The 24,557-nt window shown below is 41.6% G+C and overlaps 1 protein-coding gene across 2 annotated transcripts in view; it reads left to right on the plus strand.

Annotated features, from left to right (window-relative positions):
* The window catches only part of LOC137617249 (zinc finger and BTB domain-containing protein 24-like), a 64,087-nt gene that overhangs the window by 34,034 nt on the left and 5,496 nt on the right, over positions 1-24,557 (plus strand). For both annotated transcript variants that reach the window (XM_068347218.1, XM_068347219.1), the window contains exons 6-7: positions 13,184-13,408; positions 21,050-21,301. In XM_068347218.1, the coding sequence (XP_068203319.1) occupies positions 13,184-13,408; positions 21,050-21,301 (477 nt within the window). The remainder of the gene's footprint in view (positions 1-13,183; positions 13,409-21,049; positions 21,302-24,557) is intronic.

Raw genomic sequence — 24,557 nt, forward strand, 5'->3', positions numbered from 1 at the left:
TGCTCATATGATCGACCATGACAATCATTCCCACATGTCTTCTCGCAGTCACAGGCAACGAAACACAATCAATCACAAACATCTCAAATGGCTCTTTCATACGTAACCTCAGAACAGGCGGACTTGCATGCATGCTCTGATACTTCCCCTTCTGACAATCCTCACAAGTAGTCGCTACATCCCTACAAATTTGACTCAACCCAGGCGTAAACAACCTCTCTCGCATGCATTCCCACAATTTATTCTTCCCCATATGCCCATACCTGTCATGCACTACCATACACATACTTACAGCTGCATGCATTGGAAATACAGGAACATATATATCTTCATCCATTCCCCTATGCAAAAAATACACAATATTCTTACAAACAATAAATCTTTTAACAACTTTCTTATACGCTTCCAAATCACACGGCCATTCTTCCACCCTAATACCTTTTAAAATACATTCACGTAACCTATTTATCTCTAAACATTCACCTTGCATTTCTTCCACCTCCTCTTTGCTCAACAAATCATCTTCACTTTTTGCAATATCAATCATGCCAACAAAATTCGCCATGAATACACTATTATCCTCGATTACTATTACCTTACAGCCATTCTTTGAAAGCAGACCCTTACCAACATCAACTGACATATGGTGCAACCTCAAAAAATCTATTCCCATCAAAAAACAACTAGGCATTTCATTCTCTCCCATTACAATAAAATTATGTTCCACTTCCATACTCCCTAGTTTCACCTTCAACCTCACTTCTTCCCAAACAAGTAAACTTCCCTGACCTATCCCATGAATTCTCACACTCGTACACTGTCTTTTCACTTCCCAATTGTACCTCTCAATTTCCCTAATAACCGACTCATTTACTAATGACACTTGAGCACCCGTATCAATTAAACTACAATATTCATTCTCATTTATATTCACATATGTCATCATCCTTCCTTTTACACCATGCATACATACATTTACTCTCCTTTCCATTCTGTCACTCACTTCACCAATATGTTCATCATCATACTCACTGTCCTCTATACCCCCATATCTTGGATTAAGGTCACTTGCACCATTATCCTTCTCACTCAACAATTTGCAACATTCCTCCTTACATTGAATCCTCAAAATATATTCCCTATCATTCTCCTTACATGCCCTATATTCCATCGGTCGATTCCATCCAAAATACAAATACACAGTTACACCATACAACATACTTACCACCATTAATATCTTTGATAATACTTCCCCTTCTAGTACACTACTCTCCTCCTCATATACCATTTCTTTTGACACTTCATTCATCACCCTTCTTTTAAGCTCGCTTACGCTACCTGGTATTTCCGTATCTAAACCCTCTTGTACCAACTTACTTAAACCCATTAGGATACACTTATATACCATATCTTCCCCTTCACAAATCTGCTCCACAACTAAACCTTCAGGCAACCTTTCAGAATTCTGATTACTCTCTTTATCTTCCATCCTCCCATGCATCCTCGACATCGCATCTGCTATCACATTCTTATTTCCCGGTACATATTCTAACCTAAAATCAAATTCATTCAAATCCTCTATGGTCCTAGCAACCCTTGCATTCACACACTCTTTCCTTATCATGTACACTAGGGGCTGATGGTCAGTACGCACAATGAATTTTACACCATACAAAAATACTTTCAATGCTTTCACACAAAATCGTATTGCAGCCAATTCCCTGTCAATCGTCGAATACTTCCGCTCAGCTTTATTAAACGCTTTACTAACATACGCTATTACTCTCAATTGCTCTTCTCCATTTACTCTCTGCATTTGAACCAAACAACCACCCATACTAACCCCACTCGCATCCGTATACAACTCTAGCATACTCGCATTTTCACTGTAGTCTGGAAATGCCAAAGTGACGTCTTTCGCGGCCTCTTCCTTCAACCTTTCAAACGCTTCTATCATCCGATCATCCCATTTTAATTTTGTACTATTCCTTTTACCCGTCCATTCATTCAAAGGCTTCCCTATACCTGAACAATCTCTAACAAACTTGCGCCCAAACTCAACCAAACCAAGAAAACCTCGCAACTCACGCACAGTCCGGGGACGTGGAAATTCTCGCACCTTATTCACAAACTTGTCACTCTTCCTTATACCAGATTCACCCACTACATGCCCAAGAAATTCCACCTCCCTGGACAACCATGTACACTTCTCAAGCTTAATTTTCACACCAACTTCAATTAACCGCCTCAACACTGCCTCAAGCAACCGCATATGTTCCTCAACAGTCTCGCTCGCAATCAGAATATCATCTATAAAAACAGTCACCTTCTGTCGATCAAAACCAGCCAATACAACATTCATCGCTCTTTGGAAGGCAGCAGGCGCATTAGCAAGACCAAAACTCAACCTTTTAAATTGGTAGTGACAATTTGTACTTGAAAATGCGGTAATGGGCCTGCTCCCCTCTGCCAGAGGCATCTGATAATAGCCCCGCTCCAAATCTAATTTAGTAAAAACTTCCATTCCATGCATCTTATAAACACAATCAGACACCACATTCATTGGAAAACGTTCTTTAACAGTCACCTCATTCACCTTCCTATAATCAATACACATACGTAAACTTCCATCAGGCTTTCGTACAGGGACAATAGGGCTATTCCAGGCACTCTCACTCCTTTCTATTACACCCATACGCTCTAATTCCTGACACTGCTTCTCTATCTCCTTGGCAATAGGCGGAGAAAAATGCCTGGGACGCTGATATATGGGGGTATCTTCACTGAGAACTATTTTAAATTCTGGCAGGTCTGACCCCCCACAATCATCGTCACCGAGACTCATAACTCTCCGCTTATCCCATAACATCTTAAGCAATCGTTCCCTTTCGACCTCACTTATACTCTCATCTAACTTAATTCTTCCTTTCAACGTATCGTAATCCCAATCGTCATCGTTCTTTACCTTACCAGACATCACCTGTCTCGCCTTAACATATCTTCCATCCTCTACATTAATCAGTGTATACATACATCCCATGCAATCGCCTTCACGTATTCCACGTACTCTCTTCCTCCTAACACACGGCAACAACCTTACATACACCTTGGGTTCTTGCATATTCATAACACCATCATATATATACGCACTCGTTTTCACCAACTTACCTGCTTCCATACCTTCCACTACATATTCATCCTTGTCACTATTTGAAATTCCCAGACTGCTCGGCCATGCAACTTTTACACTAATCACCTCACCTTTCTTACCCGATAACTTTACACTTTCCTTTGCTACCAACGGCACTCCCTTCCACACCTTCGTACTCACTCTGCCGTCTTCCTTTAAATAAAATTCCCCACAAATATTACCTTTAACCTTTATTTCAATCATATTCACACTTGGATGTACAATCATACCACATTTTTTCAGAAATTTATACCCAAGCAGTACGTCATATTTCTCATTCGCTCCCTCAACCACGTAAAAATCATTATCCTCCATCATCAGCCCCCCAATCATAACATTTTCCCGCAACTTCCCTTGCACAGGCATACGCAAATTACCAATACCTTTTACTTCACCCTTACATCCCTTAAATTCACAAACCTCTTTTACCTTATCATATGCATTCCTAAACATTAAATTGACACCACAACCAGTATCAATCAAACCAACCAACTCTACACCATTAAAAATAATTTTCACACTCATGCAATCATGTGCTCTTTCTCCCATCACATCTTCATGCAACAAACCCTCACGAACATGCATCACATTCACTCCCCACACACACGAGGACTCACCCAGCTGAACCCTCTGAGTATTTAGTTTCCCGAACATCCTGGCTGACTTGATCCCTTCTTTCTACAAACCCTAGCTACATGCCCATCTGCACCACATTCAGTACACTTACCCCGTGGCTCCTTGCACATTCTAGCATAATGACCATCCTTACCACAATTACCACAAATTACATTCATACGATTATTACGGCATCCACTCGCTATGTGTCCAGTCATACCACACCGATAACACTTAACCGCTTTCTCTTTCTTACAGTCGCTAATACGATGCCCTGTCTCTCCACACCCGAAACATGCTCCTAATGCCCATCTACACTCGTTCTTTTTATGTCCTACCTTCCCACACCTATAACACCTCTCTTCACGGATACCACTACCTAACCTAACTTGCTGCGTACTAGCACTTCTATCTCTCCAAACTTGATTTCCCTGTCTAAACCCGTCATTTCTCGGAATGGGTATTCCTACATTACTCACCCTAACACTTCTATCTACTACACTATCAGCTACCCTCATTGGCCCTCTCATAACGGCATCTCTAAAACTACCAAATTCTGGCACACATTCCTCCATTCCAGTTCTTACACTCACAAATTTACTTTCTTTCATACACCTATCCAACTCGTAATCCTCAACTATCTCTAAAATATCATCCCAAGTCAATCTCTCTCTAGTCCACCTCATTTTCTCCTTCCGTTTCAAATTAATAAACTCACACACACTCTCTGGTACTGTACCCAAAAACTTCTTCATTAGTTCCTTATTTTCATTTATTCCTTCGTCCCCATACTTCTTTCTAGCCAATGTTTCTAACCGACATACATACATCGAGATTGCTTCACCCACCTTCATTCGTGCTTCATCAAAATCATTTTTTCGCTTATACCTAACACTACCTTTCATACGTTTTACCTGTTCAATTATCCTATTCTTTACACTTTCATACTCAACCTCTCCTACACTCATTATCACCCCATACATCGTCAACAAATATCCTGACAAAAATTCTCCCAACTCCCTAGCCCAAACTCTCTTACTATCCCCATACTTAGCCTGACAAAACTTTTCATATTCCCTAAAGAAGTCATATACATCCCTACTGCTGTGTTCATTAAACCTTTCACACCTAGGTACCTCTCTCATAAACACTGTCTTACAAACTTCCTCTACTTCATTCTCACTACTATCTTCACTGTCTACTCCCTTCTTGTTGCCTTCTTCTTCATTTGAATACAATGAATCTAATTCTACACTCAAAGTCCTATCTTTAACTATTCCCTTCTTACCCTTTTTCTTACTTACCACCTTCACCCATTCATGATCATCCTCACTCACACCCTGACCTTTCTTCTTTTCTTTCTTCACATTATCTTTACCTTTCTTCTCCTTCTTCCTATCACCCTTCGTTCCAATCTTACTATGTCTAGGCCCTTTACTTTCAATATCACTATCACTACCGTCCCCATTATCACTTACCTTGTCCTCTTCCACAATCAACCCGTTAGGCCTACCAGAAGCAGAAGCCACTCCTCCGACTGCACCTTCACCTATGACAGTTTTCATCATCCCCATTACTTGCCCCATCATATCTTCCATTCGTTTCTCCATTCGTTCTTCATTCTCTCGCATCCTCATCTCAACACATTCTTCCACTCTCTCTACTGTCCCCTTTAACTCCCTAAGCTCCTTCTGCATCGCCGCATTCTCCCAGTTCAACCTCTCATTCTCTATTAGCAACCTCTCCTCACGCTCCTTACTCAGCCGCAATTCCTCCTTCAGTAACTTGTTCTGCTCTTCCATTTTTCATCAACCTTATATCTAATATCTTATCCTATCAGTCCTTCGTCCAAGAGTCCAGCTATCAGTCCCGCCTCAGCAGTCCCTGTTCGGGCGCCAAATTTATGTAGCGGGATGTCAACAAAAACAAACCCCCCACACCCTTAATCACTCTTACTTCCTCAATATCCCACAATACAAACTTTCCCCTGACTCTACTTCAAACTGGACTATTGCACGAAGGGAAAAACAAACAAAACATAACCTTAAAACTATATTTACCGCAACCGAAAACAAAAATCACACATTAAACAAAATTAACACAAAAACAGACAAAATAACACTTTTCACGAATCATAAACAATATTAAATATAAACCGTAACACCATTCAAATAAAAAAACCTTAACAACTTAAAATTAACACACCCAAAACCAATATTTGTTTATGAGTGGAACTCTTTATCCACACACACGTGACACACCAAAACCGATATTTGTTTATGTGTGGACGTCGTTGTCCACACAAGGGCCAACAATCCTTTTCGGCCAAAGCCACAACTCCCTGGCAGACGCAACACTGGCACAATCTGCTATAACTGCCTCACTTAATTTGGCAGTCTATATCGTCATCATCATCATCCTCATCCTCATCAGTAACAGCAATCGAAATCGTAATTGTAATAAACAGGCCAGGTCGTCAACAGTTGATCAATCCACTAGAGCATTCTAAACACAAGTTCCTTAAGTAAGCCAGGTCATCAATAGTCAAATTAAATTAAATCTTCTCCCCAAAGGAGGAATCGCGGCCTGCCAAAAAAAGAAAAAAACGCTTACGAAAACTCCTAACTAAACTAAACTATCGCACTATAATCAAAGATAAACAATAAACTTTCTATCACTCATGAACGCGCCTAACAAAATAAATAAAAACAGTACTTACTCAGAATAAAAAAAAGCTTCACAGCCGGCTTCCGAAGAGCAAAAAAAATACACAGCCGACTCCTACTGTCGTTCGATATCCAATGCTTTCGCCCAAGACATTCATCACCACCCTATCCTAGCTAAAAAGGTAAACAAACAACCTCAATTATACCAACAATCTTTCCAACTTCAAACAATCATTCGCTAATTACCCGTTTTCTCAGCGCGCACCGCGGACACACAAAACACGCACACACAAACGCACATACACACATACTCTTGCGCACGCGCGATCTAACAAAACGAAGCAAATGAAATTCTCTCTCTCTCTCTCTGACGAAACTAAAGCCAATACTGTAAACACTCTCTCTCTCTCTCTCTCTCTGACAAAACTTAAATAAACACACTCACACACTCTCTCTCTATCTCTCTCTCTCTCTCTCTCTCTCTCTCTCTCTCTCTCTCTAATGACAAAGCTAAAGCAAATAAAATGTCTCTATTTAACAATACTAAAACAACTCTCTCTCTCTCTCTCTCTCTCTCTCTCTCTCTGTGACAAAACTAAAGCCAATACTGTAAACACTCTCTCTCTCTCTCTCTCTCTCTCTCTCTCTCTCTCTCTCTCTCTCTCTCTCTCTCTCTCTGACAAAACTTAAATAAACACACTCACACACTCTCTCTCACTCTCTCTCTCTCTCTCTCTCTCTCTCTCTCTCTCTCGATTTGGCAAACAAAAATAAATTAAAATAAAATTAATCCTCCACAGAACTTGCTACTCCGCTTCCGCCAACCGCTCAGCAAGCGCAACCCTTGGGTTCAACCACTCATGCTAGGAGTCAGCCTCCTCCACCCATGCGCCTTCCTTCTGCTTGTCTTTTATTCAGCCTTTGCAGACTGAGCCTCAGGTGTTCCCTCAACGGAGTCTTGAAGAGGAAACCACAACTATTGTTGTTCCAGCTCGTTCTGACTCTGCTGTTCAGCATACCTTACCTCCATTTTCATACCATGGTTTAAACCCCATGCAAGCATGCATAAAGCACTCTAGCACTGGTCATGGAATTTCTGAGAAATGTTTAACGCCATGCACACGCTCTGCTTTCCTTACAGCAGGCTCTGCTTACAGCAGGCTCTGCTTACTACATGCTCAGCATACAGCATGCTCTGCATTCAGCATGCTCTGCATACAACATGCTCTGCATACAGCATGCTCTGCATTCAGCATGCTCTGCATACAACATGCTCTACATACAGCATGCTCTGCATACAGCATACTCTGCATACATCATGCTCTGCATACCTTACCGCATGCTTCTCAACACATCTTGGGTTGTTGCCAACTCACTAGACTGTCAAGCAGTTTCATAACGTTGCCTTCTAGTCTGCTGCTTTTGCACCAGTGAACCCTCACTCAGAGAACTTAGCTTTTCTAGGATAAGGTCCCTGTAGATGAGAAAGTTCTTTTCTCCCTCCTTCTGATATTCCCTTGAGGACTCTGTCATTTGGAGGGAGCCTTTAGCTGCATAACCTCTTATGGACTTTTATTTAAGCATAACATGCTTACAGGGAAGGTAATGGTTCCACTTCAGTCGCTAATCCCGTCTGTTACCACACCTGCTCCCATAGACCTTGAGCTGTGTTGCATGACATGCAGTCCAAGCTTAGTCCTTGTTAGAGGATTTTTTGTTTACGGAGTCAATGTGTCACGGGGAAGACGTTCAACAACCAACAGAAGTGACTTGTTGTGACGCAGTGCGGCAACCTCAGCAACCCGTTAAGGAGTTGTCTGTACGACCCAGACAGTCTAGACAGATTCGGGTTGTCACTGTACTTCCTCGCTTGCCCATGATTGACAGTTTACAGACTGTGCAGCAGTATCATGATCTTGTGTCCGGCTCCGTCAGACGACTGGCTTTTAAGAGCTCCCACAAGTCGTCGCTGTCTGGAGATTTTCAAATGGACTATGGATCTGACCAAGGAACTGGGCCTCCTGGTCAATTTTGAGGAGTCTCAGCTCGTTCCATCCCAGACTATTGTCTCCTTGGGTATGGATCTTCAGAGTCGAGCTTTTCGGACTTGTCCGTCGGCCCCAAGGATCTTCCAAGCCCTAGAATGCATCCAGAGCATGCTGAGAAGGAACCGATGCTTAGTCAGGCAGTGGATGAGTCTAACAGGGACACTTTCATCGCTGGCCCTGTTCATCGAGTTAGGGAGACTCCACCTCCGCCCCCTTCAGTATCATCTAGCTGCTCACTGGATAAAGGACATGACGCTAGAGACGGTCTCAGTTCCTGTTTCCGAAGAGATGAGGTCTACTCTAACGTGGTGGAAGAACAGCATTCTTCTCAAGGAAGGTCTACCATTGGCTGTTCAGACCCCCGACCACCGTCTCTTCTCGGACGCATCGGACACGGGCTGGGGTGCGACACTGGACGGACAGGAATGCTCGGGAACATGGAATCAGGAGCAAAGGACACTTCACATCTATTGCAAGGAGTTGTTGGCAGTTCATCTGGCCTTGATAAACTTCAAGTCCCTCCAGCTAAACAAGGTGGTGGAGGTGAACTCCGACAACACCACAGCCTTGGCTTACATCTCCAAGCAGGGAGGGACTCATTCGAGGAAGTTGTTCGAGATCGCAAGGGACCTCCTCATTTGGTCAAAAGATCGAAAGCTCACGCTGGTAACGAGGCTCATTCAGGGCGATATGAATGTCATGGCAGATCGCCTCAGCCGGAAGGGTCAGGTCTTCCCCACAGAGTGGACCCTTCACAAGAATGTTTGCAGCAGACTTTGGGCCCTGTGGGGTCAGCCAACCATAGATCTATTCGCTACCTCGATGACCAAGAGGCTCCTCTTGTATTGTTCTCCGATTCCAGACCCAGCAGCAGTTCGCGTGGTTGCCTTTCTGCTGGATTGGTCCCATCTCGACCTGTATGCATTCCCGCCGTTCAAGATTGTCAACAGGGTACTTCAGAAGTTCGCCTCTCACAAAGGGACACGGCTGACGTTGGTTGCTCCCCTCTGGCCCGCGAGAGAATGGTTCACCGAGGTACTGCAATGGCTGGTCGACGTTCCCAGGACTCTTCCTCTAAGAGTGGACCTTCTGCGTCAACCTCACGTAAAGAAGGTACACCCAAACCTCCACGCTCTTCGTCTGACTGCCTTCAGACTATCGAAAGACTCTCAAGAGCTAGAGGCTTTTCGAAGGAGGCAGCCAGAGCGATTGCCAGAGCAAGGACGACATCCACTCTCAGAGTCTATCAGTCTAAATGGGAAGTCTTCCGAAGCTGGTGCAAGGCCAATGCAGTTTCCTCAACCAGTACCACTGTAACCCAGATTGCTGACTTCCTGTTACAGCTCCTACGATCAAGGGTTACAGAAGTATGTTGGCAGCGGTTTTCCGCCACAGAGGCTTGGATCTTTCCTCCAACAAAGATCTACAGGACCTCCTTAGGTCTTTTGAGACCTCAAAGGAACGTCGGTTGTCCACTCCAGGCTGGAATCTAGACGTGGTCCTAAGGTTCCTAATGTCATCAGGATTTGAACCGCTCCAATCAGCCTCTTTTAAGGACCTCACATTAAAAACTCTTTTCCTCGTGTGCTTAGCAACAGGTAAAAGAGTAAGTGAGATCCAAGCCTTCAGCAGGAACATAGGTTTCACATCTGAAACGGCTACATGTTCCTTGCAGCTCGGTTTTTTGGCTAAAAACGAGCTTCCTTCCCGTCCTTGGCCTAAGTCGTTCGAGATCCCAAGCCTGTCCAACATGGTGGGGAACGAACTGGAGAGAGTACTTTGCCCAGTCAGAGCTCTTAAGTACTATCTAAGAAGGTCAAAACCATTACGAGGACAATCAGAAGTCTTATGGTGTGCTATCAAGAAGCCTTCTCTACCAATGTCTAAGAACGCAGTTTCTTACTACATCAGGCTTCTGATTAGAGAAGCAAATTCTCATCTGTAGGAAGAAGACCTTGCTTTGCTGAAGGTAAGGACACATGAAGTGAGAGCTGTGGCTACTTCAGTGGCCTTCAAACAGAACCGTTCTCTGCAGAGTGTTATGGATGCAACCTATTGGAGAAGCAAGTCAGTGTTCGCATCATTCTATCTCAAAGATGTCCAGTCTCTTTACGAGTACTGCTACACCCTGGGACCTTTCGTAGCAACGAATGCAGTAGTAGGCGAGGGCTCAGCCACTACATTCCCATAATCCCATAACTTTTTAACCTTTCTCTTGAATACTTTTTATGGGTTGTACGGTCGGCTAAGAAGCCTTCCACATCCTTGTTGATTTGGCGGGTGGTCAATTCTTTCTTGAGAAGCGCCGAGGTTAAAGGTTGTGATGAGGTCCTTTAGTATGGGTTGCAGCCCTGTATACTTTAGCACCTTTGAGTTGATTCAGCCTCCCAAGAGGAACGCTGCGCTCAGTAAGGAAGACGATCTTATTAAAGGCAGAGTAACGGTTCAAGTCGACTTCCTTACCAGGTACTTATTATTTCATTGTTATTGTGGATAACTGATTATATGAAATACGGGATACTTAGCTATCCTTTAGTCTTGTACACTGGTTTTTCACCCACCCCCCTGGGTGTGAATCAGCTACATGATTATCGGGTAAGTTTAATATTGAAAAATGTTATTTTTATTAATAAAATAAATTTTTGAATATACTTACCCGATAATCATGATTTAATCGACCCTCCCTTCCTCCCCATAGAGAACCAGTGGACCGAGGAATAATTGAGGAGGTGTCAACAAGAAGTACTTGAGTACCTAGCCACAGGTGGCGCTGGTAAATACACCCCCTTCTAGTATTGTGATAGCTGGCGTATCCCTCCATAGAATTCTGTCGGGCAACGGAGTTGACAGCTACATGATTATCGGGTAAGTATATTCAAAAATTTATTTTATTAATAAAAATAACATTTCTAACCAATCAGCGATCAGGAAACTTTTCCGAGCTAAAAGGCACCGCCGCGAGTAGGTGCAAATATGCATCGCTAAAAGAAATGGACTATAGTACAAATTTTTTGCTTAGACTGTTACATTGGCATATTACTTACAGTACCCCATGAGAATATTTTTAGCCTTTGTTCCACCCTAATGGTGTCCTCAAAGTGCTTCACTAGATCCTTCAAGCCCTCACAAAAGTCTGGGTCTCCCAACTTCTTGACTTTGCTCGTAAATTACAATTTGGACTTTACGTGGCTGTGTTAATAATAAAATGGATACATTTTTTGTTACCTAAATGTTATTTTTCATTAAAGCCCATCAGTCGTGTATAAAATCCTCGTATTCCAACCCTTCATTTTATGTCTCATCCATTCTACAAGAAAAACCTAGACGATAGTTAGTACTATGGATCAAATGTAGAAACCCACTCTTGATGGCATTTGTGGACTATGTAAAAGTCTTTGATAGTGTGCACCAGCCAGTTTTGTGGAGAGTCCTGCATTGTTATGAATTCCTCTTGAATTTGTAAATTTAAGTCTATTCATGAACAAAGCAAGTGCAAAGTTAATGTTAATGGAGTCCTAGCAAATGAATTTCCAGTAAACAGCGGAGTACTCCAAGGGAATGTGTTGCCACCTATGTTTTTTTATCCTCCCCTTGGATTTTGTAATGGTAGAACTGTTGGAGATGGTGGTTAAGGATTGGACTGGATTGGTAATAGGAAATTAGCAGACCTAGTATATGTTGATGATGCTGTCCTTATTAGCAGAACACCACAGCATATACAATGCTTGCTGACCAGAATGCATGAAATATCACATGAGGTTGAGCTCAAGATAAATAGAAGAAAGGCAGAGGTGATGAGAATGAAGTATGCAATGGAAGATGAAATATCCGTGGAAGGAGAAAGGATTAATGTGGTAGAATCATTTAGATATCTAGGAACTATGATCTCCAATACAGGGTCTTTAGAATTAGAATTTAATGAAAGATCGAACAAAGAAAATCAGACAATGGCTAGGCTAAGTAAAATTTGGAGATCAAATCGCCTGAAATTACATATAAAGTCAGACTATATATTAGTTTAGTTAGATCGGTGTTATTACTTGGACGCGAGTCATGGTATGACAATGAAACAACCTCCAATAGATTTAGTAGATCTGAGAACAAAGCCCTCAGAAGGATATTGGGAGTTAAATGGCAGGACATGATTAAAAATGAAGCTATAAGAGAGATTACTCGCGTGCCATATGTGGATGAGATCATGGTGCGGGGTAGATGTAGATTGTTTGGGCATGCTCTTCGTACTCCCCAAGAGAGATTAGTTCACCAAACTTTAAACTGGGCTCCACAAAGCACTAGAAGAGTTGGAAGACCCAGGCCTACATGGCTGAGGACTATGAAGCGGGAAGTGGTAGATGATGAATGGAGAAGTATTGAATAAAAAGCTCAAGATAGAGACGACTGGCAAAATCTAACAAAGGCCCTTTTCATCAATAGTCGTAGGAGGAGATGATGATGATGGGTTAAAAGCTTGCTTGTGTAAAAAATTGCTTTTTCCTATTCTTCTGTCTGTAAGACATCAACTTACATGTCTGATGACATTTAAATCACAAATGAGGACTTTGATGGATATCTTTTTAAAAAATTTCTTTTTTTATATAGTATTCTCGTGTCGACTTCATTGCTTGCTGGAGCTCTTGTTAAACAATAATTGTCTGGTTTTTCAGAGTGAACGGGTCAACAGTTTTTCACCTAGCAAGGAAAGGTCTTATACAGATGGTAGGAGTAGGAAATATATGAAAATTGGATCGGATGTTCATGATAAAAGTAATGATTCAATTGAAGATACTGATATGGATGACAACTCGGAGGTTCTGTCTTATGCGAAACCAGATGGAGTGGACCAAAATGAGTCTTCTGTACGGGGTCAGTCATCACAGAACCCAGATCCTGTAAGTTATGTTTGCTACTCTTGTTTTGAATATGTGATTCAGAGGTGTGATATTCCAAATGTTTAGCAGTATATTGTTAAATCATCTTTACCACCATTAATTGTAATGTAAGCTCAGGTTGAATCCAAATTCTTTTGAGAATCTAGAAATATAGTTATTGCATTTTTTATTTTAAATGTAACCTCTTGAGCAATCTAAAAGGTAGGGAGGTCTTAAGGTTATTTTAGAATGAGGAAGCTTTATTGGTTGTTTCTTGCAGTGTGTATATAATTAATGCAGATCCACAACACTCATATTTAGATCTGTGTTGAGCTTTAAAGTAATAGAAAGGTTATCAAATTATAAATAAAAGGCTAGTGCTTTTTCAGTGAGCAACTTAAAAGTAGCAAAGCCTTGAAAGTGTTCATGCCAGAGGCTAGCATAAAGAGAGTAGTTGAGTCACTAACTCGTACTATTGAAGGCCCAGTAACCACTTATCTCAAAACTTTTTTTCTTATGTTTGTCATAGTGTTAATTGAATTTTTTTTTTAATACAGTTATTAATGTGATTACATTAAGTCCGCTATATAACTTTTGTGTACCCTTACACGTGTAGGCTATACTGTATAGCAAAAAAAAATCCATGAAGGTAAATAACATTAAAGTTTGTAATTACCAAACAGTGGAAAAGGATTGTGGTGGGGATAAATGTGATGGCAAGTTTGTATATTAGATTTGTGTAAATCATGATTTTAGCTTCTGTCAAGGACAAATTTTTTAAAGGAAAATAAACTTTTTTTAATCATAAAATATTTTTGGTTATAAAATCCTTTTGATAGATCACTTTGTAGCAGTCTATACTCACCAGAAATATTTGCTTCTTCACTTAAGTGAATTTCAATATTGCAAGTGGTTTATGTGGAAGCCAATAGTATTTTCATTATTATTCTTATTGTTATTATCATGTAGTTTAGCTATTGTACATCACTTAGTAAAAAACTTCATTATAGGGCTGCCTGTAATTATCAATTTTCAATATTTAACTTAGCCGGTGATTATATAGCTGCAACTCTGTTGCCCGACAGACAACTCTACGGTAAAAACTCGCCAGCGATCGCTACACAGGTTGCGGGTGTGCCCAACAGCGCCATCTGTCGTCCAGATACCCAGTACTCAATGTAAACAAAGACTCAATTTTCTCTCTGTCGAGCTATCGACAAGACGTACTTACTCGCTGTTGCTAAACTGGAGTTTTTTCACAACTAATTGGTGAAGTACTTTATTCTAGTTTTGAGCTTTCGCTATGCAGGTGTTTTATCTTCATCTTAAATCTTGAACTCGTTTTGGATAGATTTAATTATGGTGACAAAGAGAGTATGGACTTTCTTTCACTTTTAAATGGCCGACCCTTCCCTTAGACGGAAGTGTGTTTAGGCTTTTAGTAATTATCTTATCACGTTATAGATTTTCCTCTATATATTTTATATCTCTCCGCCTTTATTAGGCCTCTTCGATTAACTTTCCATTTATTATAAACATATAAAAATAATTTTAATGTTTTGTTTATATACAGTAGACCTTTCCTGAGAGTAGGCGGTCCTAACTTGGAAACCGAAGTTAATCAACGTTGAGCCCTTTATATCGTAATTAGCTATTAAAGAGCTAAGGATTTAAAACTTTTTAAATGTAATATTTTATGAAAGAATTTCTTTGATAGTCTTCGTACTGTTTTCAAAGATGAACTAACGTTTAGTTTATTTATGCTACGCAGTTGTTGACGTTCAGGACGTTCAACATGCGCTCTATCGTTACGATAGAGAGAGAGTGTATCACAGTTTCACTTTGCAGTAAGAGTAAATCGATTCTGACGTTTTGTTCATTCTTTCTTAGCTTAAATGTTTTAAATTCTATTTTAAAGGAACTTTTTATTTGAAAAACCTTTCAGTTTTTTCCTTTAGTCAAATAACATGTTTTTTTGACGAAATATAATTGGGCTCTTCTCTTAGGTGCGAAATCAAGAGAGAAAGAGAGAGAGAGATAGAGACGGAGGGAGAGAGAGGAGAGAAAACGTTCCGTTCAAGCGGGTAACGTTGTTCTCGAGTTACTCTCGTCCCTAGTCGCTGTACGGGGAGGAAGGATAAAACTTTTTTAGTTTTTTTTTATTCTCGTCCCCAGGCTATGTGCGGTGAGAGATTGAAAACGTAGGTATATGAACTAGTGTTTAGTCTCTTTCCCAGCCACTGATTTTTTTATCTTAAAATATGTTTTCTGTTTTTTGCTGGTATTAATGAGCTTGCATTATACGACTGATTTCGCAATTGCTACCTTTTAATGAAGGGTAGAATTGCGTGTTTCAGGTAGAAATCAGTAAAAGTTTCGATTTCAGTGAAATAAGTGCAAAGCAGAAAATCGAAGTGATAAAGTGATATGCGCAAAGTGTTACAGTGTTGCGTCCGAGGGTTCATCTGTTCGTGCCTGTCGTTCACCTAGTCCGGGACCTCTTGCATGCTCCCAAGCCCAGGGGAGAAGTAATGTCAAACGACTTATGGGTTCGAGAGGCCTTGACCAACGAACAGACGTTTTCCCTCTATGGTATCGGGTGTATCTTACCAAGATCTCCCCTACCATAAGACGAGAGAGACGTTGTTTCTCCTCGTCATCCGAAGGCTTTTCATATAAGAAACCTGTCACAAGGTTTCGAAGCCCTTAAGCGAAAGTCAGTCCTTTCAGGACAGGTCCAGCGTCCTGGTTACAACCATTAGGACAGCTCTGACCCTATGCAGTCATCGGATAACTGCTCGCCGCCTAACATAAGCGTAACACAGACTCCGAGAGTCTTTTTTTGTAGGCAAAGTGTTGCGGTCACAGACGTTACCCTCGTCTCTTACCACAACCATTTCCGTTGATCCTTAATGGGTTGTATGGCAAGACATGCAGTATATGCTTGCCTCCCTTATGGAAGACTATTCTGCCGATTAGTCCGTTGAGTCTAGCCGTTTATCTCATCGATATCCTGGCTTTCAGCCAACCTAATGTTCCTTTGTGCTTACTGTTGACGTTGGCGTAGCTTAGTCACGTCAGTCAGGTTGTTTAGAACCACACTCGATGCGGTCTCGTGTGGATTTTCAGCCACTTTTGGACGTTAGGCCACTTGCTGATGCTCCTGTTGACGTTCAAGACGTTCACTAACAATCGGAGTTGACTTGTTTTGACGCTGTGCGTCAACCTCCGCATTCTAGAGTTGTTTTGACTGCTCAGTCTAGGCAGTCAAAGCAGTCTCGAGTGGACGCTGTGCGTCCTCACGCACCTGTTGTGGTTGACAGTTCAGTTGTTGACAGTTCACAGACTGTCAAGCAGTTACATGACGTTGCGTTCTGGTCCGCTACTAATGCACCAGTGAGTGTGGACTCTGCTTGTAAAGCATTGCCACCACGGTAGGTCTCTCCCTTGCTTGAGACTCAGCTTTTATCGGACAAGGTTCCTGTAGATGAGGAAGTTGCTGTTCCCCCTCCTACTGATATTCCCTTGAGGACTCTGTCAGATGGAGAGGAGCCTAAAGCTGCTTAGCCTCCTATGGACTTTAATTAAATCATGATGATTTTTTTAAGGATCTTTGTCCGGATCTTTTTGTAACTGCTGCTCCTCGTTCGCCTAAACGTCAGAGCTTACACTAGGCCTAGCTACTTCGAAGCCGATGTTTTTAAGCTAGTGCTCTCTCGCTCTCCTAGAGAGCTTTACATTGGCTAGGCGACTGGTTTTTCACCAGGAGGAGTTTGGGGGATACAGCCTTTGCTTTCCCTTCTTTTAAACTGGTTTATAGAGCGAGAGTCTGATATGACACGAGAGAAGTTCTCGGCTTGGGAGTTCATGCCTCTGCCCAGATAGACTTCTCAATTCTCGTAGACTCTCCCTGGCGCCTGGCCAGGAGACGCTCCAAGTTGTTTACAGGTCAACTTCACAGCTGTTTTCGAGCCTTTGAAGTTTTGCTGTACAATTATGTCATGCATAACAAGGCTTTCAGGGATGGTAAACGGTACCGCCTCAGTCGCTAACCCCGTCTGTTGCCACACCTGCTCCCGTAGACCCTAAATGGGCTTTGCTGCAAGACATGCAGTCCAAGCTTGCGTCCTTGATAGAGGACTTTAATGCGGAGAAGGTTGCTACCGAACCTTCTGGCCAACAACCTTCCAACCGGTCGGTTGTGCGCCCTGTTGACGCTGAGGTAACCTACTCGCGTCTGCCAGTTGAGGTGGTTCCTCCACCGATGCGACCCAGTGTGGGTTGCCAGCCGCACGTTGACGTTAAGCGACGCTCGGAGGTGGTTGTTGACGTTCAGGACGTTCAACAACCAGCAGAGGTGACTTGTTTTGACGCAGTGCGTCAACCTCAGCAACCCGGTAGGGTGTTGACTGCACAACCCAGACGGTCTAGACAGTCTCGGGTTGACGCTGTGCTTCCTCGCGCACCCATGGTTGTTGACAGTTCACAGACTGTGCAGCAGTTCCATGATGTTGCGTCCGGCTCCGTCACGCATCCACCAGTGCGACCGGACTCAGCGAGCCAGACGTTGCCCACTCCGTTGCCGTTTCCTCATCAGTTTTCGGATGAGGAACCCTCTGATGAGGACGTTGCTGAACAACATCAGCCCCCAGAATAGATCAAGCCCTGCTATCCATCCAGAAGATGCTGAAGAAGGAACGCTGGTCAGTCAGGCTGTGGATGAGTCTGGTAGGGACGCTGTCATCCGTGGAACAATTTGTGTCACTAGGAAGACTACACCTCCGTCCTCTTCAATACCATCTAGCTTTTCACTGGAAAAAGGACAAGACGCTAGAAGCGGTCTCGATCCCGGTTTCCGAAAAGATAAAGTCTTGTCTGACTTGGTGGAAGGACAATATCAACCTAAGAGAGGGTCTTCCCCTGGCTGTTCAGACTCCCAACCACGTTCTCTTCTCGGACGCATCGGACGTGGGCTGGGGCGCGACACTAGACGGTCGGGAATGCTCAGGACTGTGGAACTCGAGTCAGAGGAGCATGCATATCAACTGCAAGGAGCTGTTGGCAGTACATCTGGCCTTGAAAAGCTTCAAGTCTCTCCTTCGAGGCAAAGTGGTGGAAGTTAACTCGGACATCACCACGGCCTTGGCGTACATCTCCAAACAAGGAGGTACCCACTCACTGACGTTGTACGAGATCACAAGGGACCTGCTCATCTGGTCAAAAGGTCAAGACATCTCCCTAGTAACGAGGTTCATCCAAGGCGACTTGAACGTCATAGCAGATTGTCTCAGTCGGAAAGGGCAAGTAATTCCAACCGAATGGACCCTCCACAAGGATGTGTGCAAGAGACTTTGGGCCACTTGGGGTAAAACCATCCATAGATCTCTTTGCAACCTCGCTGACCAAGAGGCTTCCAATCTATTGCTCTCCAATCCCGGACCCAGCAGCAATACATATAGATGCTTTCCTCCTAGATTGGTCACATCTGGATCTCTACGCATTCCCACCGTTCAAGATTGTCAACAAGGTACTGCAGAAGTTCGCCTCTCACGAAGGGACAAGGTTGACGTTAGTTGCTTCCCTCTGGCCCGCGAGAGAATGGTTCACCGAGATACTTCGATGGTTAGTAGACGTTCCCAGTAGTCTTCCTCTAAGGGTAGACCTTCTACGCCAGCCACACGTAAAGAAGGTACTCCAAAGCCTCCACGCTCTTCGTCTGACTGCCTTCAGACTATCGAAAGACTCTCGAGAGCTAGAGGTTTTTCGAAGGAAGCAGCCAGTACGATTGCTAGAGCAAGGAGAGCTTCTTCCATTAGAGTCTACCAATCGAAGTGGGAAGTCTTCCGAGACTGGTGCAAGTCAGTTTCTGTATCCTCGACCAGTACCTCTGTAGCTCAAATAGCTGTTTTTCTCTTATACCTGAGAAAAGGACGATCCCTTTCAGCTCCCACTATCAAGGGCTACAGAAGCATGTTGGCATCGGTCTTCCGGCATAGAGGCTTAGATCTTTCCAAACATAAAGATCTGCAAGACCTCCTTAAGTCTTTTGAGACCACCAAGGAGCGTCGTTTGGCTACCCCTGGATGGAATTTAGACGTGGTACTAAGATTCTTCATGTCAGACAGGTTGGAGCCGTTACAATCAGCCTCCCTGAAAGATCTCACTCTTAAGACTCTTTTCCTGGTATGCTTAGCCTCGGCTAAAAGAGTCAGTGAGATATATGCCTTCAGCAAGAACATAGGATTTTCGTCAGAAAAAGCCACTTGTTCGCTACAACTTGGTTTTCTAGCCAAAAATGAGCTGCCTTCTCGGCCTTGGCCTAAATCTTTCGATATCCCCAGCTTATCGGAGATCGTAGGCAATAAACTAGAAAGAGTCTTATGCCCTGTTAGAGCTCTTAAGTTCTATTTAAAGCGTACTAAACCTTTACAAGGCCAATCTGAAGCTTTATGGTGTTCAGTTAAGAAACCATCCTTGCCTTTGTCAAAGAATGCTTGGTCAGACTTTATCAGATTGTTAATACGAGAAGCTCATTCACATCTGAGTGAGGAAGACCGAACTTTGCTTAAGGTGAAGACGCACGAAGTTAGAGCTGTAACAACTTCCGTGGCCTTTAAGCAAAATATATCTCTGCAAAGTATAATGGACGCAACCTATTGGAGAAGCAAGTCAGTGTTCGCGTCATTTTACTTGAAAGATGTCCAGTCTCTTTACAAGAACTGCTACACACTGGGACCATTCGTAGCAGCGAGTGCAGTAGTGGGTGAGGGCTCAACCACTACAATTCCCTAATTCCATACCCTTTTAATCTTTCTCTTGAAATGTTTTTATTGTTGTTTTTTGGGTTGTCCGGAAGGCTAAGAAGCCTTTCGCATCCTGGTTGATTTGGCGGGTGGTCAAAGTCATTTCTTGAGAGCGCCTAGATTAGAGGTTTTGATGAGGTCCTGTTGTATGGGTTGCAACCCTTGATACTTCAGATCCTAGGGTTCCATCAGCATCCTAAGAGGATCGCGAGGCTCCGTAAGGAAGACGTACTTAAAAGGCAGAGAAATTGTTCAAGTCGACTTCCTTACCAGGTACCTATTTATTTTGTTTTTGTTATTTTGATAACTTCTAAAATGAAATAAAAACTCTTAGCTCATAAAAGTGTAAACATATATTGCTGGTCTCTACCCACCCCCCTGGGTGTGAATCAGCTATATAATCACCGGCTAAGTTAAATATTGAAAAATGTTATTTTGATAATAAAATAAATTTTTGAATATACTTACCCGGTGATTATAAATTAAAGGACCCTCCCTTCCTCCCCAATAGAGACGCAGTGGGACGAGGAGAAAATTGAGTCTTTGTTTACATTGAGTACTGGGTATCTGGACGACAGATGGCGCTGTTGGGCACACCCGCAACCTGTGTAGCGATCGCTGGCGAGTTTTTACCGTAGAGTTGTCTGTCGGGCAACAGAGTTGCAGCTTTATAATCACCGGGTAAGTATATTCAAAAATTTATTTTATTATCAAAATAACATTTTTGCAAAAAATATCATTATAGGACTGACTGTAATTATCAATTTTGCAAAAAAAAAAAAAAAAAAAAATTATAGCCAACTGTAATTATCAATTTTGAATTATGATTTGTAAAATTTTGTTTTTATTCTTTTTGTAGGTAACATTCCTTGAAGTTATGTGCATGGAAAATAGTGTAAATGCAAATGGGAACACAGATGGTATAAAATCAGAACCCGCCTCTTCGCTGTCCGACGACCAATCCGAGACTTCCCCACAGCCTATTATCCTGTTATGCCCTTTCTGTAAAAAAGTACTAACCACAAGGTCTAATCTTCAGCGACATATTGATACACATCACCGACGCCATACATTCACTTGTCCCACTTGCAACAAAAAGTTCACAAGAAAGGTCAGTCTAAATAATGTTATTAATGTAGTATTGAGTTGATTGTTTCAGTAACTGTCAGGCATTTTTAATGAAAATATCATATATATATTTTGTAACCTGCATGCATAAAGTATTGTAACTGAATATCATGAGTCTTTTTATAGTTTATTTATGACATATTTGTTTTTGATGTTGTTAATAGTTTATATATGACATGTCTGTTTTGATGTTGTTAATAGTTTATATATGACATGTCTGTTTTGACGTTGTTACTTATTTTAGAATGATTTATTGTTAATTTGTTCTCTTCATTTATTTATTTCCTTATTTCCTTTCCTCACTGGGTTATTTTTCCCTGTTGGAGCCCCTGGGCTTATAGCATCTTGCTTTTCCAACTAGGGTTGTAGCTTGGATAGTAATAATAATAATAATAATAATAATAATAATAATAATAATCACAGCCTGATTAATCATATACAGCATATGCATAATATCACACAATGCAGTGATCCCAGGAACACCAGTCTTATGTCTTTCGGTTGGAAGAAGTAAGTAATCTCATCACAAGTGTCTTTGTGACCCTCATTCATGTGACATCCAATAACATCGCTTAGTTTTTGGTCTTGTATGTCTCTCCCGGTATTTTCTGCAAAACATCCCTCTCGCACTGGCTACTATTGATTTTCCATTTAGAATTATTTATGTCCCTTTTCAAGTATGGCTGTGTAAAAAATAGAGAAAAATAAATTTTGTTCTATAATAACCTTTCTTGTTCACACAAAAAGGTCTATATGGGATTTATATTTTGAAAAAGCACTAATAGATTGTAGTACAGTACAGTAATACCTTGGTATACAAGTTTAATCTGTTCCAGGAGCAAGATCGCCACCCAAAATACTTTTAAACCAAAAAAATTTTTCCAATAACAAATAAAAGTAATTCACTCTGTGAATTCCATATTCATTTAAAGAAGGAATTATAACCCCTAACATAAGACAGGAATACAAATTAAGAATTCAAAGTAGAAAATAGAAATATTGACAAATTAATTCTCACTTTACCTTTGAAGAGAGATGTGGCTGGAATTCGGAGGACGAGAGGGGATGAAATCACAGCTTTGAAGGAAAATCTCCCTCCATGAGAATTTTGGGTAAAATATCAGGAATACTCTCCTAAGCAGCATTCACTCACTAACTGAATCACTCAATTTAGGATTTGGTGACACGTCTTTTTTACACGCTCATGTTCAATTTTGATAAACTTATCTAGAGATGACTGTTTGCGTGGCTCTGGTAGCATAGCTGGTGCCTCTGTATCGGCCCATCCCTTTGACGAAGGAATTAGCTAAATGGAAGACAGCCTGTGAATAGTGGTTTTCACGCGCCTTTGCTTTAGACACGACACCCACAAGGTGCTCGCGCGAGGGTAGTAACCTCTGCATTCCATGCTTTTATCTTTCTCTGGTATAATTGGAAGTTTTATCAGAAAAGGTATATAAGAAGGACTCCTTTTCACCGGGCGCCACAGGTCTCTCCCCAGAAATAGATTTTTCCTTAGTCAAAATCCCTTATCTAGAGATGACTGTTTTTGTTTTTTCTTTAAAATTGTTTGGAAATGTTTCAATTTCCTTAAATAGATTAGCTGCTTGCTCTGTCGAAGCCTTCTCTGGGTGATGTTTTTCTACAGAATTTTGCAGGGTTTCCCACATTTTTAGCATTTCCCTTATTTCACTCAAAGCAAGAGATTTTTCACTGTCCCTACTCCTCCTCAGATAAGATTCCCAGAATCATTATGAATTTTTTCAATTTTGAAGACCATAATATACACTCTCACATATACATTAAAATGAGAGAATACCAATTTGCCTTTAGGAACAGAAACTTTTGCAGTACTGCAATGGCTTCAAATTTGGACTTCCATGTAGGGTATGCAAACACGAAAAGATATCCGTCAATTGTTTGATCTTATATGGAACCTGCAGTTCTCTTAGCAAGTGCACTAAGTAAAGCCAGGATTATAAGCTAATCAATAACAAATGTCCACAATACCAAATAGAAGAAGCAGCTGTTTTGACACAGATACATAACAAATCGGTGTGGGATATGTTAGGCGACTTTTAAGTTGAACAAAGTTACCCCAAGGCCTTAAAATCTAAAGATGGTCAGATCCAGAGAGAAATGCAACACCACCTAGACCAGCTAATACTTTATAAATCATCATTTAAGGCAATTATCCTGCCTCAAGATTTGGAATTGGTGAATCTCATCCTCTGAGTCTTCCACACCTTAGATGGTACAACCTTAGGTTATCACCTCACGCAACATCTTTGCTATATTTAGGAGATGAATCTTCTGCCAAAGAGCTATTGGATGCACCTGTCATAAAGAAGATACATACTCTCAATAGCTCTCTATCTTTTAATGGAAAAAAGAAGAGACCCCATCCCTCTCCCCTCCAATGAGAAATCTAAAAAAAACTATTAAAAAAGGTGTAATATTTTATCTGAAAATAATGAAGATGATTGTTTAAGAAATTTAAATATATGTAAGATTGATGTTTAGGTTCATCATCCCCCTCGACAACTAAATAAGAAGTCTGCTAAGAAAAATGTTGAATCGGGCTTAGCAATACCTATTTTCTCAAAAAGAGTATCAGAGACTCCCATCAATTTAAAGAACTCTGAGAGTAAGACCAGAGGAGTATTCCAAAAAATAAACTATTGTTTTCTCTTCAATCTTGCAATAGAACTAACAAGGTCTGAGGGCTAAATAGGAAAGCTAAAGATTGTAATTCATGACCATTAACCTATAGTTGCATGTCCAAATGGATCTAAATAGGATATGCTGTATACCTTATATCCACTTTATTTTGCCCCCTAATGACAGTATCTCCTATGATGATGTGGCTGAGGTGATGAGCCAACTCCCTCAACTATTTCTTCTTATGGGAGACATTGACAGCAGATATCCCTTATGGGGAGATGTCTTAGCAAACTCAAATGGTAATCTGTCAGCATTGGTAATAGAAAATGAAGATATTGGGGTTGTAAATACAGGTAAGCCTACTCACTTCCATATCCAGACAGGTAGTTTATTATGCTAGTCTCCCTTGATAGCATACATATATACATACATACAGTACATGCAAATACCAATGCACTTCCCCCAATTTCGGGGTGTAGCCGACATCAAACAAATGAAAAAAAAGGGGACCTTTCCTCTCTACATTCCTCCAAGCCTGACAAGGGACTCAACTGAGTTCGGCTGATACTGCTAGG

The sequence above is a fragment of the Palaemon carinicauda genome, chromosome 23 (genome assembly GCF_036898095.1).
Source record: "Palaemon carinicauda isolate YSFRI2023 chromosome 23, ASM3689809v2, whole genome shotgun sequence".
Classification (NCBI taxonomy): domain Eukaryota; kingdom Metazoa; phylum Arthropoda; class Malacostraca; order Decapoda; family Palaemonidae; genus Palaemon; species Palaemon carinicauda.